General features: G+C 30.7%; 1 protein-coding gene across 2 annotated transcripts in view; it reads right to left on the bottom strand.

Annotated features, from left to right (window-relative positions):
* The window catches only part of LOC129751670 (hemicentin-1), a 1296938-nt gene that overhangs the window by 298870 nt on the left and 982042 nt on the right, over positions 1-16026 (bottom strand). For both annotated transcript variants that reach the window (XM_055747314.1, XM_055747315.1), the window contains exon 11: positions 13967-14126. In XM_055747314.1, coding sequence (XP_055603289.1) covers positions 13967-14126 — 160 coding nt within the window. The remainder of the gene's footprint in view (positions 1-13966; positions 14127-16026) is intronic.

Genomic DNA, 16026 nt, shown 5'->3' with positions numbered 1-16026 from the left:
GGCTTCAGAGAGTATTTTTCCCCTTTTTTGTAGGAATTAAGCCCTTTCCATTTTGTGGTGGCTCCACAGAGAATTTTTTTTCCTTTTTTATAGGAATTACGCCATTTAAGGTCATGCTTCTTTGATCCAAAGATCGTCATTTTCAAAATATTTTTTATTTATAATTTATATATTATTTATAAAGTTTCCATTTTGTGGTGGCTCCAGAGAGTATTGTTTTTCCTTTTTTATAGGAATAACGCCCTTTAAGGGGGGGGTAGGGTCTAACACTTAAAAAAAAACGATTTTTTTATTTTTTTATTTTCTTATTGTAAAACATTTCAAGAATGTTGTGTCAAATTTTCAAGTCAATTGAAGCAAAACTGTAGAAGTTATAGGCATTTATCTCCTGCTATCTAATACTGCAAGAAAGCAAGAGCAGAAACTTCAAACGCGTTTTTCTCGAAAGCACATTTTTAAAGTCCGTGGACATCGTCATTTGAAAACTACTTATCCGATTCTTTTCAAATTTGGAACATATTTTCTATATATAAAATACCAGACCCCAACGTTTTTCTTTTTTGATTTTTTTACTTTGGGGAGATTTTACAGGTGCAAAATGGCGAATTTTTAAGTGAAAAATCGTAGTTTTTACTTCAAACAGCCACAAAAATTTCATAAAAATATTTTTAAGTTAAACAAAAACGTTGGGGTCCAGAAAAACATCTATTAAAAATATTTTGCTCTGGTTTTTTGACTTCAGATGATTCTGTGCTGAGATACAGTGTCCACCGCAAATCCTGTTTTTTAAAAGGCATCCTCGAAAGTGCTCCGTCCCCGGCTCATTTTTCAATATTGTAAAAAAATACTAAATGTTCTTTTAACAATGCTTCGTAAAATGCAAAAAATTTGAATACATTTGTTTGAACGGTAGCTCTAGAAATATATCGAGAAAATGGTGTTTTTTTATACCCGTTAGACCCTACCCCCCCCTTAAAGTCATGCTTTTTTGATCCATCGATCGCCATTTTCAAAATATTTTTTTTATTCATCATTTATTTATTATTTTCAATTTTTTCAGTTTGTGGTGGCTCCAGAGAGTTTTTTTTTTCCTTTTTTATAAAAATTACGCCCTTTAAGGTCAGGCTTCTTTGATCCAACGATCGTGAACAACACACACTTCTTTGAATGTTGTTTACAAACACTTAACATATTTGAACAACATTGGTAGTGTTTGATTTTTTTCAATTGTTAATTTAAGACAAAGTAACTTAAGTTCTCCGATCTTATATTTGGATGAAATTGATAACAGAACGATCAAATCACTGAAAAAAGAAATTTGCGTATGATTTCATAGTTTGATACAAATTTCAAACCAAAGAGTGTTTATTATCGTTGATAAACCTTGGATGGCAATTTATCTTACAATCGACAATTTGAAATCCTCGAACATCATTATGTAGATCGGTAACATAGATCTCGAAACCAGTCGACAGAAAAATAAATAAACATTCTGTTTTCCTGTTAACAAGTGCGTCAAATCCCGTTTCGTGTAAAGCACCAAGTGTTGTTTTTTAAGATAAACGTTCAAACATTGGAACTGTCCTGTCGAATGCGCTTCTTAAGTTAATTTTCATATGTTTCTCACAAGAATAATAAGCATCCATTCTTTTCAGTAGCCGATGAGCAATTCACGTTTTCTCCTGTATACATAGGCTAGATTTTCTTCTCACTGTGGTTATCACGATAAAAATGAGAACTTACCTGCGCATTTTTTTAAACCAATTTCACTCATTTATTTCACCTCTCCTCTAGAGCAGTGATTAACAAACTTTTTTCACTCATTGGGATAGTTCCTAATCCCATTTTTGGCATTTTTTAAAGTAAAACCTTACTCGAAATTCATCAACAATAATCATTTTTTTTATATTCCAAAAAATTTCATTTTAAACTTTTGAGAATTGTGTACAGCACGAAAAACAAATTAAAAAATCGATACTAAGCAATTTCCTTACATAAGTTATTGCAGATTTGTTACTTTATGAAAAAATGTATGAAAATTTATATGTTTTCAAACTTAAATAAAGAATTAAAAAAGAAAATATTTGAGAATAAACATTTCAACTTAAAATCTGATGGACTGATAGCTCAAATTCTAATCGCTCAAATCCTTATTTTGATGAACAAAAACCTTAAACAACTAAATTCGCCAATATCAAGCCACTGTTAATTCGGTAAAATAACATGAGAACAGTACTAAACCAAGATATAATAAATATTTAACTTTTATTTATGAAACCAATAAACTCAATTTTACTCTGAATTTAAATTCTGTTGGAAGCTAAGCAACATATATGGGTTTTTAACTTTAACATAGTAACATGAATTCCGAAAAATTTAGTATTATCCAAATAACTTTAAAAATTAAAAGTTTAACAATTAAAAATTGCAGAATTCAATTTTAGAATTGATTTCATTAAAGATAAAAAAAAATAGAAATTAGAATAATGGTCCCTTTGCTTATAAGTATTCTGTTATTTCAAAAATCAATTATAAAATCTGGGAACCCTTGTTTTTACATATTCATAAGCCTTTTTTGTTAAACTTTTTTTCAGACAATATTTTTTAAAAAATTTCAAGATTGTCATTCAAAATAATTGGATTTTAGTAAAACTCAAAATAAACCATCAAAACCAGATCCATATACAGATCGTTGAAAAATCTGTCACAATTTACAAAAATCTGGCAGAGATTGCTCTTCAGTTCTGTGAAATCGATGAACCTGACTATATAATTTGGTGTTTACAGATTTACAATGTCTTTTAATTGTTTGGCACATTGTCATTTGAATTTCACGTTGTTTTACAAGTTGTGAAAACGTGAATTTCAAAATGATCTCATCGCCCGCCTGAGCCTTTCCAACGCCCCCCCAACTTTCAAAATTTTACTCACTGCTCCCCTGGAAACTCTCATCGCCTTTCAGGGGGCGGTAGGGAACCACTGGTCTAGATGTACAACCTATTAAATTACGTTACAGCTTAACTAATGTAATATAATTCTTGCAATTGTATCTTAGTTAAAAATCCACAAAAAAATAACCAGAAGTCCTTTCAGAAAATATAAAAATGTGATAATTCTTGCGCTTTTATTCAGTTTTTATTTTTTCTTAAGCATACTTGATCAAGACTAAATGTTCAATTGGGTAAAATAAGTGTTAAAGAAGGTTTGACAATGTGATCCTCAAATTTTCTGTTAAAGTTTCTTTTTTTCAATATGCATACTTTTTTTACATACTATACACTATTTTTAATGTAGCTATAGAGAAATAAGTTAGATTCACTAAATGAAAACTTATCAAAGAACATAATTTGTTGAGTTTTAAAAAAAGTTACACCTTATTTAAAAAAGTTATTTCCAAACTGATTATGGTTATTGTAAAATTCTTTCAATTATTTTCAACAAAGCTTATTCCGAATTTTCCAATTTTCATGCAAAAAAAATGGGCTTATTTTAATGATTCAATAAGTTGAACCTTGCTAAAAGAATGTGATCTTGTTTGAAAGTCTTCAAATTTCAAGTCAAGTATTCATGCCTTCATGCCATGCCATGCATTCCGCAAAAAATACGGCAAAGTATTTTTAGGCAAAACTATTTCCTGAACCCGCCTACGGCAAATTATAAAAGCCTAGCTTTCTACACACGACCGAAGACGTCAACAACTTCACCAATTGCTTCCCACCAGAACCAACCCGGGTGTGTGTGAGTTTGTCGAGGGAAAAGCTGATATATTCGATATTTTTCCTACTCTGAATATACCTCGAAGCGCAACTGAGAAAACAACAGCTCCAAGTATTTGCTGGATGCCATCGAATGAATACTGGGTTCAAATGTTTGCTTATTTAACAAATACTAATTTGCAGAAAATATTTCGTGAAAATTTTAAAAATTCATTGAAGTTCAAAACCAATATCAAAATGTTTCAAACGAGATAATTTGATTACCAACAAATTTCGAGCATCGGATCGAATTTTCAAAAATCAAGCCCACAGTTCCTTAGGAAACTCGCAAAAGACAAAGACGCTTCCTATTTTCGCACAGTTTTGTCAGTTGTTGTTTTCCCGCTAGTTTTCCCACAGCCTGGTGTCAGTTTTTCTCACACAGCCTCTGGGGTCCCTTCTTTCCTTTTCCACCCTTCTTATTAGACAAACTGTCACATATAGTGAGAGAAGTTCACTAAAGCTAGGGCTGAGCATTTGTTGTCGCTGTTATTCTTGGTACCTTCCTTTGCTTTGGGTTGTCTCGAGAGGGATCAAATGGTGCATGTTTGTCCCCTTGTTTCTTGGCAAAATGTAGCTGGTGAAGAGGAGATGGCAGGAAACATCTTATCGAGAGTGTATATGAGCTTGTTGAAAGTCAATTTGCAGTCATCGAGTAATTCTGCTTTCGCTTCTACTACTCACTACTTATGTAGATGATGGCATTTTTTTGGGAAGCCCTCGAGGAACCAGGCATGGTTGGCAAAGAAATGGAAATATTACCTATTTGGTGATGGGTTATGGGTTTGACAAATTTTATCTGCTTCAATTTTCTTTTAAGTGTGCTTGGAGATTTTTTAGGTTGGGTGTGGTGAGTTGGTTGGAATACATGTCAGTCAAAGGCATTTTCATTTAAAAGTTTTTTTTTATCCACCTGTATAAATCAAAAAAATGCCTATCAATACAAGCAAAACTCTCATACCATCTATTTTAATTTAAAGTTCATTATTTGTTATCATTCTTTTAGTTTGTTTGTTTTTTAATTTGACAGATTTAAATTTAGGCTCTGATTATAAGAATAAAAGTATTCAATTATTTCTTATTAAGTTTCAACTCCATATAAAAGGAATTGAAGGAAAAACGAATATTTTTAGTGGAGTTTTTACGGATTCTGAATAGATTCAAAAAGCTGAAGAATGTTAAAAATTTTGAAACTTCAAAATATATTTTATGCTGTAAATGAATGAGATGTAATAAGGAATTCTTCACTTTTTTTTTTTAAACTGATTTATAATTCATTTGTTTATTTGAAAATTAGCTGAATATTTCGTTGTAGTTTACTTACAATTTTATTAAAATGTTTAACTTTAAATTTTAACTTACTTAGAGGTTTAAATCACATTTGAGTTTCAGTTTTCAGTTCTGAAATCTTAATTTAAATCGAAAGGCGTTAAATTTAGTAATACCTAAAATAAAATAATGTATTGTAGAGAATAACTCATTAAATAATTATTGGTATATTTTGGGGGTAAGCCCTAAAATAATTCTTTCAATACGAAACATAATCCGTAATCTATTAAAGTGGAAGGAGAATGCGCCAACATCGCTGTTTCGAGAAAATCACGTTTAAAGTTTGACAGCCCCATTAGCTCGCAGCAAAAATATTGTTTTGTTTTTTTTTTTTTTCAAAAATTCGAACACAAATCATTCATCAAGACAAGTGTGGTTCAAAATGTAGGTTTTCTAACAAACTTCTTCAGCCATGGATAACTCGATTTGATTACGCGCCAATTGTCGCGGCCTTTTAAAAATTAATATTAATTTTTTAAATTCAAATTTCAAATAAATATAAAACGTGAGTTGATGAAGTTTAAATAATAGCGATTGTAAGTCTCTAGATCAAGATTTTAAACTTTGTCATCTGAGGGGTTGTTAGATATTAACTTCAGATAAAACAAAAACAGACTTTATCAGCTTTGAAAAACATTATTGGATTAATCTGATGTTATATAGTAAATACCATTTTGTTTTCGTCTTCAAATTATTTTAGAAAAAAACATTGTTTTGCCATTTTTTTTTTGTAAAATTAACTTTTTTCGAATTTATTGAACTTGCAAACGAACGAAAGGGATGCTAACAAAAATTTCAGTATTGCTTTTCCTTTTGAATTTATGTAAGCAATTTACCCAAAAAGTTCCTTCTTAAATGTCTTCAAGCTTAAGTTGTGTAAAGTCACCTTAGGTGGAAAAAGTTAACTGAGTAAATTGAAATACAAACCGTTTTAAACAAGTTTAGAGCTAAATTTGCCCATTTGGAAAGACATTTTTAAAATTTGTTATGGATATAGTGAATGACTTAAGTAGTGATTCACAGCTTTGAAGAAGAATTGGATTGCACTGCCCGATGATTTTTTTTTCTATCAAGTAAAAAGTTTGACAAAGAAAGAATCCTCTTAGGTTGGCTGCAAATTTTCCAGTTACGCCGATTTTTTTTTTCAATTTTAAAATAAACATTGTATAAACAAATGTACACACACAAACTTAATGTCCACAGAACCGCAATCTCAGGTTCAAGTCCTGCCGGTGAGCCGTTGAATCTTTTTCGAAAAATTCATGATACATATTTACGCCTTATGTTCTTTCGTTCTTTGATACCTCATGTTTCTCTGATTCTTTCCATCACCTACGGAAATGTGATTATTTTCAGGCACAAAGATGTACCAAGCGATTTCATAACATTAGTATTGATGCAATTTCTACCCTACTTAGAAAAAGGGGTAATTATGTTTTTATTATAAAATCAAATGCAAACGTTTGAGATATATTTGTGATGTCATAACGCATGAAGCACCAATTGCAGTAATTTTTGGGTTTGTGTCAATTAAATTTAACATTTTTTCTGTCAAATGTTATTTTAGAGAAAAGGCAGAAGGGTGCTGCATACATATAGGGGTAAAAAAATTTACTAAAAATTCTACCATTTGAGGCCCTTGGAGCCAAAGGGGTATAAGTGACAAAATGGAAAAAATCGAGATAACCATCTAGAACGAATCCTTGACTGTCAATCATCATATGCTATTTTAATCATAATTTTATTTCACTATTTTGTTATGTTTAGATCTCGTTGAAAAAATCGTGCTTACTGAAATTTCCTTTTTGTTTGGAGCCAAAGGGGTATAAGTGCTGCACTTATACCCCTTTGCCTCCAAAGTCCATTAAACTGATGTACTTATACCCCTTTGCCACCAACCCTAACTTGATTTCATGAAAGTAATGTTTTTTCATCGGGTCCAAAAAATTTTAAAATTAATGTAATTCACTTTTCTTTTGAATAGCTGATGATGTTTAAAAATTTACCATCAACTATGATTCATCTGATTGCATTTAGTGATAATTCTAGTAGAAAAAAAAATTAATATATTTAATTATTTTTTCTATTTCAATAACAAATTAGCGTATCACAAATTCCTGATTTCTGGATATATGAAGTGTGTCACGGATTAAAGGCTTATAAAGTACAAAAAAATGTATTTGTACGAGATAATTGGGTTAACATTGAAGCGCCTATCGTTAATTTACTGTAAAAAACCAACTCAGAGTGACCGCAAGTCCCATTCCAATACCCAATGGATTAGGCAAAGACGTACAAAACACTTGGTGATTGGAATTTAGTGGAAAATACCATTCACGAATTATTATAAATTAATCTTGATGAAAAAACGTTGTTTGGAGAGATTTAGTAGAAGTTGCCAAGACCAGGTCGATCTTCAGCCATAAAATCTCTTAACCTACTGTACCAGAGTATATTTCTCATCAAAACAACAAAAAATATATTTATACGAAAACTAATTGACTCTTGTAGCAATGAATATTTATGGTTTCTTACCCATATCAATAAGATCAAAAACCTGGATGTGAAAATTTGTTGGTGGCAAAGGGGTATAAGTGAATTTATTTGGTGGCAAAGGGGTATAAGTGCATGTGTTTGGAGCCAAAGGGGTATAAGTACCAAATTTAAAAAATATGTATCGCCTCAATAAACGTCAAATAAACGTTGTTTTTTGGGAAAAAGTTGTAAAATGCTTTGTTTTTATTTAGAAAAATCATTCACATGAAAAAAATTCATAAAAAATATCTATGGAATTTACTGGAACACAACGAAGTTCAAGTGCTTTTTTCTCGAAATCAGGTTTTATGCACTTATACCCCTTTGGCTCTAAGGGCCTCATTTGAAATCATATAAATTCATGTTCGGATGGATGAACTTTATAAATTAACAAACGCGTGATAAAAACAATCGTATTCCAGCATATGGAAACGTGATTTTAAAGTTGAATCTTTTAATTGCATTTTTGCCCAGATTGGTAACTGAATTAGAGATTTTTTTTGAAGTTTGGCCAATGTCCGAAAAGTATTTTAACACCAACAGTGTCGGCATGAGATAATAAAAGCAATTGTATCAAGCCAATCCGTCATATTGGATAAATTAACAAAATATTCTTTGGCCCACTGATCGTGGGATGATCGGGACATGTCCATAAAAGTGTTTTAAAATTCCTCAAACTAGTGGAAAATAATGTAGAACTGAAGAAAATTCAATTTTAGGATGAACCTATATGAATGGGGCTTTCAGCTTTCACAGGAAGTCTAGTAATAAAAGTCTGAATTCTATTTGAGATTTTTTGTCCCCCTGGAGTTAGGCACCATCATCAACTTTTATTTTATTATCAATGTGGCTGATAAGAAAAAGTTAACTGGCGATTGAAATAATAAAATAGAATCTACAAAGTGAGAAAATATGCACTGATACACTATTTCAAATGATGAAAGTTAAGCTGAACGCATTTTTTATGTTAAACAGCTTTTAAGTAAGTGAGATTCTCAATAAAGAAGCAACTATCCCTATTCACCCCACATCGAGGGTGAACAAAAATAAATGTTTAAAAATTGGTTGTTAACTTTTTTTTTCTTTGATAAAGTTTGGTCAGGCCAACATAATAACAAAATACACCATCTGAAACTAATATTACAATAAAAGTCTAAAAATCAACCCCTCTCATGAGGGTCCATACAATGCAAGCGTGATATTCTACTCTGCACTCAAAATTTGTAATTCTTAATCCAATTTCAATGATGGAGTATTAAGGTTATTCGGTTGTAAAAATCGTGACTCAGAACTGATGTGAAAACCTCGAAAACAAATCCCAGGTTAAGAATTCAGCTACAGTTTTTCAAAATTTTCTCAGTTATTGATAGTTATGCAATTCTGAATATAAATTTTGAAAAAGATTTAACTCTTTTCAAAGTTTCTGGTTCCTTATAATCAAAATCGAAATTTTATTGGTGTTTTTCATATTTCGGATAAGGTATCCAGTACAGAATTTCTGATTTTTGGTTTGAATCATAATTAAAAATTGAAATTAATAGCTATGATTGAAATCGTAGTTTAAATTTTGTTTTAAATTTCCATCAAAAATTGACTCCTGATTTTCGAAACTCATAGGCATTATTTACATTTAGTTGGTATTTTTCTAAATATGAAAAAAAAACTTTCAAATCATATGCAAAATTCAAATATAACAAATAACCAATGAAACCCAAAACATCCGAATTATTATAATAGATTCATGATCGAGGGCTCTGAAACTTTTTCAGTTCTTGGCTCATATTTCTAAATTCAAAAATCTTTTAAGTACATATCAGAAAAAGTATTATATTTCTGAAACAGATTGAAAATTAAAATTTTGAATTCAGCTTCAAATTTTTTATTCAATTTCAGCTCGTAAATGAGTTCCACATACAAAATAAAATTATCAAGATGACTATTTCGATATGGAATTCAAATTGCGAGAGATTACAGGCTTATAATTGTGATTTTCAGTTCCATTTTAAAATTCAATCAAAGTCAGTTCGTTTGCACAATTCAGCTGAAAATGATAAAAAAAGAGTAGAAATACAGTTCATTTTGCAAGTTGTCTTACGAAAAACTTTAAAAAAAAACTATCCACAGGAATTGATTTTTAGTCAAAAGTAATTGATGATATGAACACAAGTATTTTCTCTTAAAGAAATTTAAGAGAATACCTATTGGTTTCGCATATTGTTCAAAATTATTAATAATGCAGATTTCACAAGAACGAAATTTCAAACTGAAATTGTAAATTTGGATCGAGATTGCATGGATCCGACTTGAACCGCAAAATTTTATTCTTTTTAATTTTAATTTGAAAATTTAATTTTTATTTTTGAAATTGAAGGCTGTTTTAAAATAACTTATTGTAAGTTCAAATCAAATAAGCTAGATAAAGGTGGTCAGGTTACTCGGTTTTACCTTGACATGCCCGGATATTTTATTAAAAAAAATTGGGGGGGTTCAGTCCGGCCCGGTTACCCAAATTTTGTTGAAAAATATCCTCATTTTGTCCGGATTCATTCACATTTTTTGGGCAATCAAAAAAAAAAAAACTCGATAATTCAAATTTGGAATTTGGTCGCCCAAAAGTGAAATTTTCAAGTTGTTTTTATTAAAATAAAGAAAAACAATTTTTTGGGAGCCGGAAATACGATTCTAAATTTTGAAGTTTTTCGATAAAAAAAAGGTACCGTAAACTGGGGGAACTTTGATCAGCGGGGTATTTTTGATGAAAACATGAATTTTTTGCAGATAATCATCATTTACTTAGTATAAAGTTAAAATATCTGAAAACTGTTAACTATGTTTGAAAGCCTGGAAATTGAGTTACAAATTAGCTAAATTTGGTTTGTTTAAGGAAATTTTTTATATAACTTAGAATATAATTTTAAAATCCTTAAATATCTGTTTTTTTTGAAGGCTCACAAACAAACATCTCTTCTGATCAAATGTTAGCATTTAGAAGCAAATCGGTTGTTCAATGTGAAAGTTCAACTTCTTTCTTGGTTTAGTTTTTATGGTCATTTGATGATAATTTTTGGATATTGATAAAAAACGGTCATTTTCCATGAAAAACCCCGTATAGAAAAAATGGCTAAAAACCCTATCATATGGTTAAGATTGAAGAAAAAAATAACATGGGAACAGCACGAGGACTGAGGGAATTGCACGAAGGTTAAATTTCATTTGTTTTTGAGGCCAAAAATATAGAAAAATGTTTAAAATTTTTGCCCCTAAATGTATGCAGCCCATCTTTCGAGTATATTTGTTTTTGAAAGAAAACGTTGAAAAATTCAATTAAGTCCAAACTAAAAATTACTGTTTTCGATGTTTTGAGCCATCTGCGCTTAATGCCATCAAAATAATAAATTTTAAGATGATGAGATACGTAAAAGCCATAGTGATCAAAGTTACCCCGAAAGTCGAAATCTGGTTTTGTAATAAACAATTAATTCTAACCATCAATGTCGTTTGAATTTACTGCAATCAATGGTCATGTTTTATACTTCTCACCTCAGTAAGGGTTTAAAAGCTTTTAGGTATTTCGAAAAAGCAACCCCTTCCAAAATATTGAAAAATGAATGAAAAAAGTGATCAAAGATCCCCCAGTTTACGGTAAGTCAAATGTTTTTGTTCTTGATTTTTGTTGAATTGTTCCTGGATTTTTGTCAAATTTTTCCGGATAGTGCCCGGGTTTGGTTCGAAAATTGGTAAATAGAATGCCCGAATTTTGCCAGGTTTTCTATAAAATAGCCTAGATTTGCTAAACCCGGACACGTTCTGGCAATCTTAAGCTAAGTTCACCAGATTATGACACAAATTTTAAAACTTCTACCATTGATGAAGGACTTTTACTAAAAACCCTAATCATTATTTAAAAGAGTTTACAATGAATTTTCAAAACTTTCTATTTAACAAGATACACTATTCATGTAAATGAAAATAATAATGAACAACGAAAATAGTATTTAAAAATAGTATTTTCGGATTTTTTTAAATCACAGATTGTTTGAGCAAAAATAGGTCACAAGAACTCCCCCCTCATGAGTCAGTTCTTCCTACGGCCCTGATTGACCGACATTATGCCTTAGTTTATCAATTACTAGCATTTATAAATATTATGAAGGTGTTTTGAATCCTTTATGATCTAGAAAACTCGATAAAACCGTCAAAATAGAGACTGATCAATGTTATCCGAAAGCTTCAAATTGTAAACAAAGATGAAATCGATTTTAAAATCAAATTTAAAGTAGTCTGTTTAATTTCTGCAACCATGTTTTACGTTCATAGGAGTCCAGTACTGGTTTTAAAAACATGAAACATGCCACATTCCTTTTAACAGAAAAAAATAGAAAAATATTGAAAACAGTGATCAATCTCACCCCGTTTTACGGTACTTAAAATCATACCGCTTGTACATCAAAAGTAGTTAGAAAAATCATTGGCCTCACTAGTTATTTATAATTTTACAAAAACATGCGATTTCCACCTTACTAAGAAAAAGGATAAAATGCAAAAAACTTTGTTTAAATGAAAAATCGAAGAAAAACGTTTGAAAATTTTTAGTTTATGAAAAATTTGTGAAGTTATAACGCATAAAGGCCCAATTGCAGTAATTTTTGGTTTCGTTTGAATTTAATATAACTTTTTTCTATTAAAAATTTTTATTCAAAAAAATGTTTTTAAAGAAAAAGCAAGAGGGTGCTGCATACATTTAGGGGTAAAAAGTAATACAAAAATTCTACTAGCTGAAATTTAAAAAAATAATGTTTGGATGCATAAAATTTTGAAATAAACAAACGTATGATGCAAAACAGTCAAATTACAGCATATGGAAACGAGATTTGAAAGGTGAATCATTGATTTTCATTTGGACGCATTTTAGCCCAGGCTTGTTAACTAAATTTTAAAAATATTTTTTCGACAAAATAAGGTGACTGTTCGAATAATATTTTAACACAAACAGTTTTGCAAAAGGGTTGTAAAAGCAATATTATGTTTGTAGCTGATATCAATAAGCCAATCCGTAATATTGAGCAAAGATTTTTACGGCATCGAAAAATGTAAAAATGTGTACATCTATTGCTCGAATTTTAAAAACGATCTCGCGATGTGAGAAACAATGTCATCATCATTTTATTATCATTAAATGATAACTTTATTACATTATATGAAAACAAAAATTGAATAAGTATTGTGGTATCCAAATGTTTCATATAATCGCTTTTACATGATGCCCCGTTAGACGGTATTTTATATAGCATCGAACTCAAACAATTGTGAATAAGCAGATTTCATAAAAAGTTTATAAAAAAAATCCTTGTAATCATTTTTGATAGTTTCGATTTTCACTATATTATTTTCTTATGCAAAATTGTTGTAAAATTTTTCGTTCATGTTGTAAAATTTTTACAACCCTCAAATTAAACAATTTTCTTTTCCCTTAAAAGTCCTCGAACTCGTTATCGTCGAATGTGAAGTAAAGAAAAAACAACAAGCAAATACACTTCACCAAAGACTGTCCACAGCAGAGTCGTGAACCACTTCACCATGTATAGTATGTTAGGATGGTAGGTTGTGAAATGTGTCTGCAGTTTGACGCGAAACAGATCGCTTCAGGTTAGGGTTCAATTGCTGTACCTACTCGACTCGACATCATCCACCTTTGCTTTGCCATATATCTAGAGGGAGTAATGGAAAAGGAAAAGATTTTGCAGTAGAAAATAAAAATAAAAGCGAAACGAACAAAAAATCCTCCTGCTCCTTAGTCAGCCATCAAGAAACTGGCGATAGAGTTTGAGATTTCATTGCCAGGCGATGCCGCATTCGAGTAAAAGGGGGCTAGGATCGAGGATACTTAACACGAGGAAGACTCGAGGGCCCAACTTGATGACATAAAGGAATAAGATGTCAATTTGTATACGAGAGTGTAGCAGAGCAGCAGTAAAAACAGAGCACTTTCGTCGTTGTCGTTTGGAAAGAAAAACAACACCGGGTCGAAAGTGTTTGTAAACAGGCGGGTCGTTCTGTTGGTGGAAAACTGCATTGATACTGGGGGTTGGCTGCACTTGGTTGGAGTCAGTTTCACCTTATGCTATTTGTATTTTCTTTCAGTGCGGAGGTGAATTGTTGATATTGAAGGATTTACTTTGAGTTAAGCTTTGTATGACAAGTTCAGCCAATTCGGTCATCTGGTTTGCCAATGTTTTGATTGAAGGTTAATCCAAATGATTGTATTTATTAATATAGAAGTTAACCATGGAACGTAGGATTTCATCCCTTAGCTGTGTCAATCCATAGAAAACCGCTCTTATACTTACACATAACCTTCAGGTCGACGGTGTTGCTTTCTCCGTCGCCTTCGACGTTGGAGGCAATACAGGTGTAGTTGCCGGCCTGATGTCGAGTAACGGCTTGCAACGCCAGCGCCGTACTGCTCATTATCACCCCGGATTTGGAATTGTGTTGAACGACTTGGTCCTGTAGATGAAAGAGAAAAAAAGAATTAAGGAATTAATATGCAAATCACATAAAGACGAAAATTTCGATATAGTATTAGGAAAAGTTGAAAAATAAAATAGAAAGATAAAAGAAAAAATATTAATAAATCTGAGTGAGTAAATACATAAGTTCATCAATAAAATGTACTTTCGCCGAGGGGGTCTAGTGGATAGGCTGGCTCAAGTCTAGTAAGACAGGACTACTGGGTTCAATTCCCGGTATCGGTAAGAAAACATTTGAGTTCAAATCTCATAAGTTTTCGACAGGCTAGATGTGTTTTGATTTGTAGCTAAATAATAAAAACCAAATTTTAAATTTTGTACATTTTTTGTTTGATACATTTGTAAAACATTATAAATTAAAAGAAGTTAAACCAATTCGATAGGTCCTTAACATGACTGCATTATGCATTTAAGCACCAAAATTCGACTAGGCCTTGCTCAGTATGTATTTTATATTTATCTCCTTAAACTTAAGGTTGCCAGAATTTTTTTAGCAGGTATCCGGGCAGGACAAATTCGGGCAATTGATTATAAACACCAAGCCAAATCTAGGAATTTGATTTCAAATATGACGACCAAAAATACCGGTAAAATCCGGGAAAATTTTATCGAAACACAGAAATTACTCAAAAGCATTCAAGAATAAAAGATTTGAAGATTTTTATTAATCAAAACTTATCGTCAGAGTTTAAATCGTATTTTAGGCTTACATGAAAACTCTCACGATTTTTTTCATAAAACTTGATCAAAAAATTTTATTTTATAAGCATAAATACAAATTTTTTTACAGTGCAATTTGTTTATTTTATTGAATTTTCCAAATAAACTGAAAGCAAAATCAAATCAAGCAAAATTTGGTCATTTTTTCAATGAAATCCGAACCACCAGATTTGATTGGACTGTTCTGAAATTTAGTAGGATGGGCGTGCCTTATTCGACTATATTTTTTCTGGGCTTTTTATTGTGATATAAGATCTAATCTTTAATTTTAGGATAAATTTTTTTGGTTACATAGTTCCAAATTCTTCTTTGGACTATGTTGAAGTTTGAAATTCTTATTTTTGAGCTTTTAAAAAAAATCAAGTTTTTCAAAGTGTATTCATGTTCCTTATTTGGCACTTATTGTTCCTAATTATTAACATATTTATGTGTTCCTTATTATGGACAGATGAGGAAAAAATGTATCGGTGTACTGAAAATTACACTATCTGTTCCTGATTTTGCTCATGGTTATATTCCTTAATGTTTCAATCTTAAAACTCACCGATTACAAATACAAAGAAGTTTATAACGTTTTTATTCAGTCTAATTTGTTCAATTTTTTCCTGTCTGTAACTTGATGATAACCATTTCTAATATTTCTTCAATCCTTTGTTTCTTTTTCTCTTTAATTTTTTTCTAACTCATTTCTTTTGTGATTTCATTAATATGGGTTTCAAATTATAGAACAGGAAAATATTCTTTTCCTCAGTTCTGATATTTGAACTTAATTTGACTGATTATCCAACTTATTTACTAATGCTAATCCCATTTTCAATACCGACACCCCATAAACTGAGCACACATTTTTGTTGGTAATACAATCGTTTTTTGATTTCATTACGATCAAATAAAATTTTAGCATGAATTTGGTTAAACTGTAAAAACAATCATTTTTAATTATCTGAAACTATTAATAATCATTTCTTAACCCTTAAATGCATAGTGTTGTTTTAAGACAACACTTATCAAAATCCAAATATCTCAAAAACGCGTGGATATTTATGTATGTTGTTATCAAAAAAAAAATAATTCTAGAGACTAAAAGAAACAAGTCCATAGTATTTTTATTACGATATTTTAATGTACATATGTGTAAGATATAGACTAAAGTATGC

This window comes from Uranotaenia lowii, chromosome 3 (genome assembly GCF_029784155.1).
Source record: "Uranotaenia lowii strain MFRU-FL chromosome 3, ASM2978415v1, whole genome shotgun sequence".
NCBI classification, from domain to species: Eukaryota; Metazoa; Arthropoda; class Insecta; order Diptera; family Culicidae; genus Uranotaenia; species Uranotaenia lowii.
Note: the sequence above shows the minus strand (reverse complement) of the source record. Positions and strands in the feature narration are given on the sequence as shown.